General features: G+C 46.4%; 1 protein-coding gene, 1 non-coding gene and 1 pseudogene across 5 annotated transcripts in view; 1 reads left to right on the top strand and 2 right to left on the bottom strand.

Annotated features, from left to right (window-relative positions):
- PHF8 (PHD finger protein 8) overlaps nucleotides 1–10,087 on the bottom strand; it is a 143,892-nt gene extending 133,805 nt beyond the window's left edge. For 2 of the 4 annotated variants that reach the window (XM_066357561.1, XM_066357565.1), the window contains exons 1-2: nucleotides 9,544–10,087; nucleotides 8,380–8,569 (exon numbers count right to left, since the gene is read on the bottom strand). In XM_066357561.1, the coding sequence (XP_066213658.1) occupies nucleotides 8,380–8,477 (98 nt within the window). In that variant the 5' untranslated portion in view covers nucleotides 8,478–8,569; nucleotides 9,544–10,087. Of the gene's footprint in view, nucleotides 1–8,379; nucleotides 8,570–9,458 lie in introns of all 4 variants that reach the window. The other 2 variants (XM_066357562.1, XM_066357564.1) reach the window with 2 other exon arrangements.
- Nucleotides 7,079–7,154, bottom strand: TRNAP-GGG (transfer RNA proline (anticodon GGG)). The gene has a single exon. It is a non-coding gene; the product is annotated as a tRNA-Pro (tRNA).
- A 3,300-nt stretch (nucleotides 10,088–13,387) lies between the features above and the next one.
- LOC136386607 (U6 spliceosomal RNA) lies at nucleotides 13,388–13,486 on the top strand (annotated as a pseudogene).
- Nucleotides 13,487–13,770: the final 284 nt, after the last annotated feature.

Genomic DNA, 13,770 nt, shown 5'->3' with positions numbered 1-13,770 from the left:
ACTGTCTTCATATATTGTCTCGTCCTCAGTTCCATCTATGGCATTTGAAATGCCACAACCACTGTATAAGATGCACCCAGTTTTTAGACCCCAAATTTTTCGGAAAAGGGGTGCATCTTATACAAACTATATAAAGAACTCATATAACTCAATAGCTAAAAACAAAAACTATATATATATATATATATATATATATTCGGAAAAGGGTGTGTCTAATACAAACTATATAAAGAACTCATGTAACTCAATAGCAAAAAAAAGAAAAAAAAAGAAAAAAACAACAATCCAATTAAAAAATTGGCAGAGGAACAGAACAGACATTCTTACAAAGACATACAAATGGTCAACAGGTACATGAATAGGTGCTCAACATCACTAATTATCAGGGAAATACAAATCAAAACCATAATAAGGTATCACTTCACACCTGTTAGAATGGCTATGATCAAAAAGTCAGGAGATAAGAAGTGTTGCTGAGGACACAGAGGAAAGGGAATCCTTGTCCACTGTGGGTGTGACTGTAAACTGATGCAGCCACTATGAAAAGCAGTATGGTGGTTCCTCAAAAAAAATTAAGAATACACTACCAGATGATCTAGTAATTCCATATCTGGATATATATCTGAAGGAAACAAAATCACTATGTCAAAGAGACATCTTTACCTCCACATTCATTGTAGTATTATTTACAACCAAGTCACGAAAACAACCTAAGCATCTATTGAAAGATGAATGAATTAAGAAAATGCGAAGCATACACACACACAATGAAATACTATTCAGTTATAAAAAAAAAAGCAATCTTTCCATTTGCAACAATGTGGATGGACCTTGAGCGTAGTAAGTCAGACAGAGAAAGAGAAATACTATACGACCTCATTTACATGAGGAATCTTTAAACAATAAACTCAAACTCAGAAAAAGTAATCAGATTTGTGGTTACTAGAGGTAGGCATGGGGGAACTTGTTGAAAGTGACCAAAGGTACAAATTTCCATTTATAAGACAAATAAGTACTGGGGATGTAACATATCACATGATGACAATAGTTAACACTTCTTATGGTATATTTGAAAGTTGCTAAGAGAAGAAATATAAGGTGATAAAAAATGATTTGACTTTGGGTGATGTGTATTCAACATAATGAACAGTTCAAATGCTATAGAAATGTTTACCTGAAAACTATGTACTCTTATTGATCAATGTCACCCTGTTAAAGTTAATTTTCTAACTAAAAAATTTTTAAAAGTTGCTAAGAGAGTAAATCCTAAAAGTTCTCATCACAAAAAAAATTCTTTTTTTGTATTTTTATGAGGTGACAGATATTAACTAAACTCATTGTGGGGATCATTTCACAATATACGCAAGTCAAATCATACTGTACATCTTCAACTTATCCAGTGCTGCATGTCAATTATGTCAATAAAGCTGAAATTAAAAAATAGATTAAGGCCCTGGCTGGTTGGCTCAGCGGTAGAGCGTCGGCCTGGTGTGCGGGGGACCCGGGTTCAATTCCCGGCCAGGGCACATAGGAGAAGTGCCCATTTGCTTCTCCACCCCCACCCCCTCCTTCCTCTCTGTCTCTCTCTTCCCCTCCAGCAGCCAAGGCTCCATTGGAGCAAAGATGGCCTGGGCGCTGGGGATGGCTCCTTGGCCTCTGCCCCAGGCACTAGAGTGGCTCTGGTCGCAGCAGAGCGACGCCCAGAGGGGCAAAGCATCGCCCCCTGGTGGGCAGAGCCTCGCCCCTGGTGGGCGTGCCAGGTGGATCCCGGTCGGGCGCATGCGGGAGTCTGTCTGACTGTCTCTCCCCGTTTCCAGCTTCAGAAATTAAAAAAAAAAAAATAGATTAAAAAATTTAATAGAGCTTCAGCTACTCATTTCCTTCAGAGTTTCTAGTCCACACCACAGCTATCTCTCTTAGGGATGTGCCGACCAAATACATCATTTATAGATAGGAAAACTGTAAAGGGGTAAGGTTTTGCCAAAGCACCAGGTATCAATAAATGTTTGCCAACTAACTTTCTCCAACAGTGTAGAGCAATGATTCTCAAAAGTTAGAGTACATCAAAATCTACCTGTTTGTTAATATATAGATGGCTATGCCCCAGCCCAAGAATTTGCATTTTTAAATTTTTATTTTATTGATTTTAGAGAGAGAAAGGGAGAAAGCAGGGAGAGAGACAGAAACATCTGTTCCTGTATGTGCCCTGATCAGGGACTGAACTGGCAACCTCTGTGCTCAGGACAATGCTCTAACCAAGGGAGCTATCCAGCCAGGGAAGAATTTGTATTTTAACAATTCCCAGTTAATGAACCACACTTTGATAACAAACATGTATGTTAGCACGCCAATCCCACAACATCAGAAGCTGTCACACTCCACAGAAGGAAAAGCAATTGGGATCCAGAATAATGCTCTAAAACAGTGGTTCTGAAGGTGGTCCCAACTCACCCACTGTATCAGAAACCCTGCAGATGGACCTATTTATCCTGTCTTTTAGTATCTTCTAAGTGATTCTGATGCATAGCAAAGCTTGAGAACTACTGCTCCACAAATCAGTGTTTTGTAAAACCCAGCCCTTCACAGGAGGAGGAATGGAGCTATTCCAGCTTCTCCCCACTTTTGGGAACCGAGGCTTTGGAGCTCGATTAATTCTAAATTCAAATCCAGACTCAGAAATAAATTTAACTTAATCTCCACTTATTCCAGATTCTCACCAGCAAAATGGAATCATCACCTTCCTTGCTATAACCTTTGCAGGAAGTAATTTGGAATTATTAATCCCTAACTGGAATTTAAGAAATCTAGCCTATAGAAGTCATCTTTAGTCAAAATTTAGAATTCTGCCTGACCAGGCGGTGGTGCAGTGGATAGAGCGTCAAACTGGGACACAGTGGACCCAGGTTCGAAACCCCGAACAGAGATGTGAACAGATTTAAATCATCTATGTGTGGGCTTAACTACTGTGAGCAACCATGAAAAGTCCACAATATTTAGTAATATTCAATCGTACTGAAGTACAAACTTAAATAGAACACTGTGAGCCTGGTGTGTGCGTGCGTGCGTATGTGCGCCTGGTGTGTGTGCACAATGTACTGAGCAAGCAAGAGTAGCCATGAACCAAGGGCCTGAGTCTCAGCTGGCCTTCTTGTTCTCTGGTAGCCCATAAATACTAGCATGAGAAGAGATAAAAACTTTAAAAAAATTAACAAGGAAGTTAACGTATGTCATGGTATGCACAGAAACTCAAGACTCACCACAGAAATGTGATTGAGGGGCCTGGCTAATAAACCCAATTTCGTATTTATATTTTTGAGAATTCTTTTTATTTTTTTCATTTTTATTTATTGATTTTAGCAAGAGAGGAATGAAGAGAGAGAGTAAAAGAGGCAGGAACAGCAATCTGTTCCTGTATGTACCCTGACCAGGGGTCAAACCCACAACCTCTGTGCTTTGGAATGATGCTCTAACCAACTGAGCCAGCCAGCCAGGGCAAAAATTTAGAATTATGCCTGACCAGGCAGTGGTGCAGTGGATAGAGCGTCAAACTGGGATGCAGTGGACCCAGGTTCGAAACCCCGAGGTCACCCAGCTTGAGCACAGGCTCATCCAGCTTGAGCGCAGGGTCTCTGGCTTGAGCATAGGGTCATAGACATGAACCCATGGTCGCTGGCTTGGGGCAAAGGTCACTGGCTTGAGCAAGGGGTCACTCGCTCTGATGTAGATTCCCCCCCATCACCCCATCAAGGCACATATGAGAAAGCAATCAATTAACAACTAAGGAGCTGCAATGAAGAATTGATGCTTCTTATCTCTCTCCCTTCCTGTCTGTCTGTCCCTATCTGTCCTTCTGTCTCTTTCTCTGTCTCTGTCATTAAAAAAAAAAGAAAATTTGGAATTCTTAAAGGCCTCAGTGGCTCAGTGGTACCCCTCATAAATGTCAATTCTCAGCAGAGGTGGATTTAACAGCGAGTGCACTGGGTGCACGGCCTGGTCCCCAACTTCTGAAGGGACCAGCAAAACTGCAACTTTACACTTTTTTTCTAATGACACCGTTTGGTTTCATATGTCCAATTTTAACATTAATAGCACATATTTTTTATTTATCCAAAAATATGGTTAACATGTATTTTTATTTTCCGACTCTCTCTTTTTAAGGGGCTCAATATTTTCTTCTGCGCCTGGGGCCTCAACTGACCTTAATCCGCCTCTGATTCTCAGCCTACCTGTGGTGGCGCAGTGGATAAAGCATTGACCTGGAACACTGAGGTCGCTGGTTCAAAACCCCAGTCGTGCCTGGTCAAGGCATATATGGGAGTAGATGCTTCCTGCTCCTCCACTACACACACACTCTCTCTCTCCTCTCTCTAAAATGAATAAATAAAAAAATCTAAAAATATATATAAAAAATTTAAAACATGTCAATTCTTTACTGTGCAAAGATGTTCACATTGTTTTTCTTTTTGTTTCAACCAGCACCCATGTCAAAATGCAAAATATTTCTAGAACTCCCAGTCTCCCTCATATCACAATATTATTTATAATATAAAAAAGTAGAAACACATAAGCACCCAACTACAGGGGAATGATCCTGTAACTAAGGACACATATATATGGTGGGACATGAGAAATCAGGTTTAGATGAATATTTTAAGGACCTGGTAAAATATTCACATTATAATGTTAAGTAGGAATAAAACTCAGGTTATAAAACAGAATTTTGTTTTGTTTTGTTTTGCTTTGGGGGGGTTTTGTATTTTTCTGAAGCTGGAAACGGGGAGGCAGTCAGACAGACTCCCGCATGCGCCCGACCGGGATCCATCCGGCATGCCCACCAGGGGGCGATGCTCTGCCCATCCAGGCGTCACTCTGTTGCTACCAGAGCCACTCTAGTGCCTGAGGCAGAGGCCACAGAGCCATCCTCAGCGCCCCAGCAAACTTTCCTCCAATGGAGCCTCGGCTGCGGGAGGGGAAGAGAGAGACAGAAAGGAAGGAGAGGGGGAGGGGTGGAGAAGCAGATGGGCACTACTCCTGTGTGCCCTGGCCAGGAATCAAACCCGGGACTCCTGCACACCAGGCTGACGCTCTACCACTGAGCCAACCAGCCAGGGCCTAAAACAGAATTTATAATAAAATCTCATGTTGTAAAAATATATGCTTGTATTCTAAATCAAATGATGAGAGTTAATGCAACAAAAAAATTAACAGTGAACAATGCTGGATAGACTCATGGGTGGTTTTATTTCCTTCTTTATTCTTTTTCTGTATTTTATATAATGAGTATGTCTCAACTATATAACCAAGAAAAATTTAAAACATTATTTAAAAAAGAAATTACCTAATTTTGAGGATTGGTTGTGGACTGAGATAACTTATGCAAAGTCCTTTCACATGACCTGGCACATAGTAAACCCTGCAGAAGCACTCATTCCTGTTTCTTGTTTCTAGACTGTGAAATTAGGGTCTTTATATTGTGGGCAAGAGTTCACTTTCCTGGTTTGAACCTGTTCACTCCCTATACCAACCAAAGCAAGGGCCACAAGGAATAGCTCTTTTTATGAAGATTCATTCACTTCTTCATTCAAAAATGTAAGGAGTATGGAAAGGGAAAATATATGGTAACAAAAGGAAACCAGGTATTTGGTAGTGAGCACACAGTAGAAGATACAGATATCAAATTATCACATTGTACAGCTGAAATTTATATAATGGTATTAACCAATGTTACCTCAATAAATTTAATTTTAAAATGTACTCAACCCGGGTTCGATTCCCGGCCAGGGCACATAGGAGAAGCGCCCATTTGCTTCTCCACCCCTCCGCCGCGCCTTCCTCTCTGTCTCTCTCTTCCCCTCCCGCAGCCAAAGCTCCATTAGAGCAAAGATGGCCCGGGCGCTGGGGATGGCTCTGTGGCCTCTGCCCCAGGCGCTCGAGTGGCTCTGGTCGCAACATGGCGACGCTCAGGAGGGTCGCAACATGGCGACGCCCAGGATGGGCAGAGCATCGCCCCCTGGTGGGCAGAGTGTCGCCCCTGGTGGGCGTGCCGGGTGGATCCCGGTCGGGCGCATGCGGGAGTCTTGTCTGACTATCTCTCCCTGTTTCCAGCTTCAGAAAAATGCAAAAAAATAAAATAAAAAAATAAAAAATGTACTCAGCATCTACTACACGTTTAACACTAAACTAGGTTTGGGGGGATATCAAAACTGAAAAGATGGCATTTCTGCCCTCAAGTAGTTCCAGTTAATGAATGTCACAGATGTATTCATAATGATGCTCTGATGAAATAATTACTTTCAATAAGGATGTACACAAAGTACAGTGAGAAGCCAGAGGAAAAGGCCTTTTACAGAAGAGGTATGTTTTGAGTTATAAAAGAGAGGACAGCCCTGGCCAGTTGGCTCAGCGGTAGAGCATCGGCCTGGCGTGCAGGAGTCCTGGGTTCGATTTCCGGCCAGGGCACACAGGAGAAGTGCTCATCTGCTTCTCCACCCCTCCCCCTCTCCTTCTTCTCTGTCTCTCTCTTCCCCTCTCGCAGCAGAGAGGACATTAGTGGAAATAGAATGTGCAAAGACAGACTCACAGAAAAGTTGCAAAGACAAATTTTCCCAGAACTATAAGTAGTTCAGTCTTGCTAGGACATAAGGGCAGGAAATGAAATTGAACAAGTAGATCACAAAAGGTCTTGCCTGTCACACAAGGCTGAATTTTATTCTATGGGGAAAATACTTTTTTTTTTTTTTTTTTTTGTATTTTTCCAAAGCTGGAAATGGGGAGGCAGTCAGACAGACTCCCGCACGCGCCCGACCGGGATCCAGCCGGCACGCCCACCAGGGGGCGATGCTCTGCCCACCAGGGGGCGATGCTCTGCCCATCCTGGGCGTCGCCATGTTGCGACCCTCCTGGGCGTCGCCATGTTGCGACCAGAGCCACTCGAGCGCCTGGGGCAGAGGCCACAGAGCCATCCCCAGTGCCTGGGCCATCTTTGCTCCAATGGAGCCTCGGCTGTGGGAGGGGAAGAGAGAGACAGAGAGGAAGGAGAGGGGGAGGGGTGGAGAAGCAGATGGGTGCTTCTCCTGTGTGCCCTGGCCGGGAATTGAACCCGGGTCTCCTGCACCCCAGGCCGACGCTCTACCACTGAGCCAACCGGCCAGGGCAGAAAATACATCTTAAGTGGAGGAGTGACTTGACCAGCACTAGCAAAGATACCAGGAGTTCTAAAAGACATCTTAATCCCCACTTATTTTCAAGGGAAAGCAAAAGGCCCCACCCTCTATGTCTCTCCCCTCTGAAATGAAATAACATGAGGCAATAAACAGAACTCTGCACCTGGCCCACAGTGAATACTCTAAAAAATCAGTTGAACATGCATTTGGATGTACTGCATGAGGCAGTTCCTACTGAGAGCAGAATTTTAGCAACACCAGCACCTTCAATTTGGTCTTGGGTGTGATAACAGGCAACCCCCCTGAAAGGGAGTAGCGAGAAAATTCTAGAATGTAACAACATGCAACAAACAGGAGGAGGGTGCCATATGATGTTTGCTTGTGCTCCAGTGAACAAATCCATCCACGGTTTTCTTCCTGTAGCTGGGATTTAAGTCCCAATAATGGGATAATATTACAGTTTTATTCCATACACTAACCTCTCTGGAATCCTGGAAGACAGGTGCATATGTGCACACATGGTAAACTGGAGGGAGCTCATTAGTGGTTTTACTCCCACTCTTTTACCCAATATCTCCTCTGTTTAATTCAATTTAGTTGAGTGGTCCTGCAGATAAATACTATAGAAACAAAATACTTAGGCTTTTCTGCCTCCGTTTACTGAATGCATACTAAATGCTTTAAATAATCAGGAAGGGTACAGTAGATATATTTTATAGGTGAGGACAATGAGGCTCAGAGAGGCAAAGCAACTTTCCCAAGAAAACTTTGATAATAAATTGCTACATCAGAACACAAATCCAAGTTTTTGGACTCAACTAATCTCAAAAATGTAATAGTGTTTCCTCCAAAGCCAGGATTTGAGGTCAAACAATGCAAAAGTGACAATTTGTGACTGGAAAGCAAATATTTTCTAAGTTAATAAAACAACAACCAAAGAAGGGTGCAAAGAAAAAAATACACATAAGAAAAACAAAAACAGGAGAAAGCAGAGGTCAATGTCAGCTAGACCCTAGTCTGCAAGGAGCGAGGGAGGGATGGAGGAAGGGGAGGGGGCGAAGGGACGAAGGAACCTGGGTCTGGGAAGTGGCCAGGAGCTAATTGTTCGGGAGAGAGAGGGGAAAAGTTTGACAGTGGCAACCCGAAATAGAGCTAAGAAAGAAAAGAGCGAACACCTGGCCACAGCAGCCTGTCCCCCCTGGCCTTCCTTCCTCACCTGCCGTGGAACCAGTCCTGGCACACGTCGCACTCGATCATGAAGCGGGTCACATCGTAAGGCAGCCGGCAGAGGCAATACACCGGCACCGAGGCCATCTTCGCCCGGCCCTGGAGCGTCGCGCGGCGAGCCAGGCTCGGAACGTCCAGAGCAGTGGGGAGCAGCAGCACGCGTCCTTCCTGGACGGTCGCTGGGCACAAACAACACTTTTTTAGAACAGAGTGAATCAGGTGCCCCAGGGTACCAACCCTCAGTCGGCTCGCCAGCGGGGAGTTACCGCAGCCCAGATGCAACGCAGGGGTGTGGCTGTAGGGGGCAATCTGAGAAAGTGCGCCCGCCTCCGACCCGAGCTTTCACAAATAAAGAACGGCGCTCTGCCCTGGGGCTTTCTCCCCCCTTCCCGGCTCCTCGGGGGGCCCCGAGTCCGACAGAACTTCTTTCTGGGCTGCAGGGGAATACCTGACGCCCTCACGGGAGCCTCTTGAGTCCCTCACTGCACCCTCTCCTCGCTCCCAGCGTCGCTTCCCAGAACGTTCTTCATTATTACGCCAGAATGAGGCTGGGGGAGCTCAGCCGAAGACCCGTCTCTCGGCCCCCAAATGGGGGCAACTGGAGAGAGACGAGGACTCCATCGCTAGAGGCTCGTCCGCTCACAAATTACCTCGCTGCCTCCAAGAGCAGGGCTGAGGCGCCCAACTCAAATCACAGCTCTGGGGTCTTGTTCTGAGAACTCTCCCAATCATTCCACCCCGGACCCGTCGCGAGCCTCGCCACCTCAACAACTGCAATAAATCTCAATTACAAAACTCATCAGCTCGTCCTGTGTTTCAAACATGACTGGGTCCTCGTCGCACCCCTAAAACTATAAAAGGTCACTTCAAAACCCCCTAAAACGAACTACAATTCACTCACACTCCCGCAACTGGGCAAGGATTTGTTCTTCCCAGCACTCGGAAACTGGCAGGCGTCTCCTCCCAGCCCCCTCAAACTGACGAGGTCTCCCCGTCCCTCAAAACGGACCAGGACCTCCTCACAGATCCGGAAACTGACAGGAATATCCTTACAGCCCCGAAACTTACGAGAATCGCTTCACACCTCCCAAACTGACAGGAACCGCCTCACGCCCCCAACCTGACAAGAATGTCTACGGTCCCCAGCGCTTACAGGGACCTCCGCATCCACAAAGCTGCAGGGATGTCTCCCTCCCGCGGAGCTCAGTCCGACCGACGCGCCGGCGACCCGGCTCGCTCTGGAGCCGCTAGGCGCCTCGCGAAAGCGGAGGCTCCGCCGACAGTTCCGGCCCCACCAGCTGCGCGCGCCGAATTCTGGGATTGTCACAGTAACGCGGCGAACCTGGCTCTTTGGCCCCTACGACCACCCGTTAGGTCGTTTGGCCCTGGCCACCCAGCGATGCTTCCGGGCAGCTTTCTCCACAGTTCTTCCCAGGGGCTGGCCGTCAGGGCCTACGGGAGACCGCAGCTCGGGCCTAGTGCGGAGCCTGGGCGAGTGATGTAGTCGCTGGGCCGGCAGGAGCTCGCTGCGAGCAAACCAACAAGGGAGGAGAAGAAACGGCGGCCAATTCGGAGAAAAACAGCACGAAAAAGTCTTCAGGAGAAGCCGGGTAGCGGTGTGAGGCAATTCGGAGTAGTCAATAAAGTTTATTCAAAACAACGAGGAAGTTGAATTGGAGAGGGGAGGAGAAATACGAGGTAAACAGCTACCATATTGAGAGTGGCGGGCCTGCCACAAGGAGGTGACACGACCGCCATCTTATGAGGGCCAGGCACACGAGGGCCCCACGGCAAAGGCAAGGAAGGGAGGGCCGCCGGTTCCCGCGAGACGTCATGGAGCGGGGCGCGGCCTTAGGAAGGGGGCGGGGCGCGGGAACCTTTAATCCAGTCTCCTCTAAGAACCCAATGGACGCGGAGGACCTTGAGCTGATAGGCAGGGGAGCCGCCATCTTAGGCGAGACTGTCGCTTGGCTCCATTTTGAGTGGGGCCAAAACCCTCCCAGCCTGCCTCCTCCGGGCAAGCAAAGAGTTTAAGCAATTCCACTACTACTAGCACCACCAGCACCACCACTGGGTGGCGGCGTGGGCGGGCTTCAGCCAAGCCAAAGACGGAGTATTCACCTCCACTCCGGTCCAGTGAGATCCTTTGCAGGCTAAGCTCTTTCATAGGATTTCCTAGTCGTGTTTTCTTCACTCTGTATGGAAGGTCTGGCATCCCCAAAATGAGGATACCGGTTTAGGAATGACTTGCATTTCATAGTGGGGAAGTTGACCCTAACACCTTTTACTACCCCCACAGCCTGTCCTTGCTCCCTCTTTTCCCCTTACAGCTTCTATCAACTTCCCAGCTCCCTCGAACTCTTCTCTGACCCCATTGCTTTGCTTCAGTTCAGTTCAGATACAGTTCAAAGATTTGCCTGCACATGTCCCACGATTTTGACTCCAGCCTGAAGGAGGGGTGGGAGAAGAGGTCGAAAGAATGGAACTCCACACACCTGCTTCAAGATGGCACTGGTTTTCTTGGGATTTTAGAATATTCTCCAAGAATCCTCTTAAGGCCCTGGCCGGTTGGCTCAGTGGTAGAGCGTCGGCCTGGCGTGCAGAAGTCCGGGGTTCGATTCCCGGCCAGGGCACACAGGAGAGGCGCCCATCTGCTTCTCCACCCCTCCCCCCTTCCTCTCTGTCTCTCTCTTCCCCTCTGGCAGCTGAGGCTCCATTGGAGCAAAGATGGCCCGGGCGCTGGGGATGGCTCCTCCGCCTCTTCCCCAGGCGCTAGAGTGGCTCTGGTCTCAATAGAAAAATGCCCCGGAGGGGCAGAGCATCACCCCCTGGTGGGCAGAGCGTTGCCCCTTGGTGGGCATGCCGGGTGGATCCCAGTCGGGCGCATGCGGGAGTCTGTCTGACTGTCTCTCCCCGTTTCCAGCTTCAGAAAAATATAGGAAAAAAAAAAAGAATCCTCTTAAATGAAATTAAGAATTTCATTTTCTGCCTGACCAGGCGGTGGCGCAGTGAATAGAGTGTCTGACTGGGATGCAGAAGACCCAGGTTCGAGACCCTGAGGTCACCAACTTGAGTGCATACTCATCTGGTTTGAGCAAAACTCACCAGCTTGGACCCAAGGTTGCTGGCTCAAGCAAGGGGTTACTTGGTTTGCTGAAGGCCCGCGGCCAAGGCACATATGAGAAAGCAATCAGTGAACAACTAAGGTGTCGCAACGAAAAACTGATGATTGATGCTTCTCATCTCTGCATTCCTGTCTGTCTGTCCCTATCTATCCCTCTCTCTGTCTCTGAAAAAAAAAAAAAAAAGAATTTCATTTTCTTAAAGGGTCCCACGCTTTAAAAAAGAAAATGGGTGTATGCACACTGATTTTCTAAATGATTGTTTTGGGGCAGCTGTGTTAAGCTTGCTCACTGTTGACAGGCTGCAAGCTCTTTACCTGATTAGTGTGTGAGCACGTGGCAGAGGCAGGTGTGCATAGCTAGGGGTGCTTGCCCCGGAGAGAGATGAGAGATGGGGGATTGCGGACATGGGGTTTGCCTGCCCACCACTGTGAGGGGCCATTTTGCTGTTTATTTCCCTGTCTGGGTGCTTGTCTGCTATTGTAAGACTTTATTAAACAGAATGGCCCAACCCTTTGCAGCTCTGCAGATTTTCTACTGTCTGCCCAAATCCAATATGGACCTAATTCATTATAATGGTGAATTAGGCCCTGCGGATACAACGATGAAAAGCGGGACTTGGCCCTGGCCAGTTGGCTTAGTGTATAGAATATCGGACCCAGTTAAGGACATCCCAAGTTCCATCCCAGGTCAGGGCACACTTGAGAATGGACCATTGGTTTTTCTTCCTCTCCCTATCCCTCTTCTCTCTCCAACAGTGTTGAGGATAGCTTGGTTCATTTGAGCATTGGCCCCAGACAGCGGTTGCCAGGTCAAGAGTAGGGGCACATTTAGGAGTCTTGCTCTATGTCCCGTGCTCTCACTAAGAAAATAAATAAATAATAAAAGAGTGGGACTCTGCAGTGAGAAATTGCCAGCTAGTGCAGGAAACAAGCTTGCAAGGCAACAATTGGAATAAACACCCAGTAAGAACACAGATACCTCCTGCAAAGTGCAAAATAAAGCTAATAATAAAGTGCCTCAGCAGCTGCTTGCTTCTGTCAAAGAATATTTCAGGGAGACTTAGAGGATACATAAAAGTTCACTAAGCCTGGCCTGTGGTGGCACAGCAGATAAAGCCTTGACCTGTGAATGCTGAGGTCGCCAGTTTGAAATCCTGGCCTTGCGTGGTCAAGGCACATGTGGGAGTTGATGCTTCCTGCTCCTCCCCTATCTCTCTCTCTCTCCACTCTAAAATGAATAAATAAATATTTTTTTTTAATTTACTAAATGTACATTGCAGATAAAAGGAACAACAAGTACAGATGCATGAAGACACCTGGGAAGACATTTGCAAAAAATGAATTTGAATATTAGATTATATCCTGCAAGCAGTAATAAACCACTAAAGGTTTTTTGAGCAAGACCAGCTGAGTCATATTTGTGTCTAAGCCAGAGGAAAACCCAGGTGTAATGGGACCTGAAGCTTATACAGTTTGTGAGGTGGGACTTCTTTAAGAAAAGAATAAACATTTGTGAATACAAAATTAGGTACAAAGGGTAGACAGAATATTTCTGGAAGCCATTCCTGGGTAGTAATTGTAAACAGAAGTTATATGGACTACATATAAATGTCTCATTTATCCCAAACTAAATGTGTGTCCCAAATCATCTTGCATTTAGCTGGATGTCATCTGAAGCAGCTCTAATACCACATAATATAAGGGAAAGTGTGACCAGGGAAACTATCAGTCAAAAGGGACAGCAGTTTTAACCAATTGTGGTTTAAATATATATTACAAACTATAAAACATATGACTATCACAACATATGACAAGTGACGGGCCTGCATCTTATTAAGCTTTCTTAGCTTCATAAGAAGGCAGCTGGGTATTTACTTCCACAGCACATGTATTAATTAATACTGGAAAGACAGAGAAGATTAGCATGGCCCCTATACAAGGATGACATGCAAATTCATGAAGATTTTTTTTTAAAAAAGGCATGAGGCAAGAGACTTGCATTAGTCATGGGAAAAAAAAGATAAGTAAGGAGTTGCATCAGAGGTAGAAAAAGATCAGATAAGTGGGACATTTTGCAGGCTGAATAAGCAGGGCTTGGATACTGGTTGAAAATAGTGGGTGAAAAAGTGAAAAAAGGCCCTGGCCGGTTGGCTCAGCAGTAGAGCGTCGGCCTGGCGTGCGGGGGACCCGGGTCCAGGGCACACAGGAGAAGCGCCCATTTGCTTCTCCACCACCCCCTCCCTCCTTCCTCTCTGT

This window comes from Saccopteryx leptura, chromosome X (genome assembly GCF_036850995.1).
Source record: "Saccopteryx leptura isolate mSacLep1 chromosome X, mSacLep1_pri_phased_curated, whole genome shotgun sequence".
NCBI lineage: Eukaryota > Metazoa > Chordata > Mammalia > Chiroptera > Emballonuridae > Saccopteryx > Saccopteryx leptura.
This window is presented reverse-complemented; position numbering and strand designations above follow the sequence as displayed.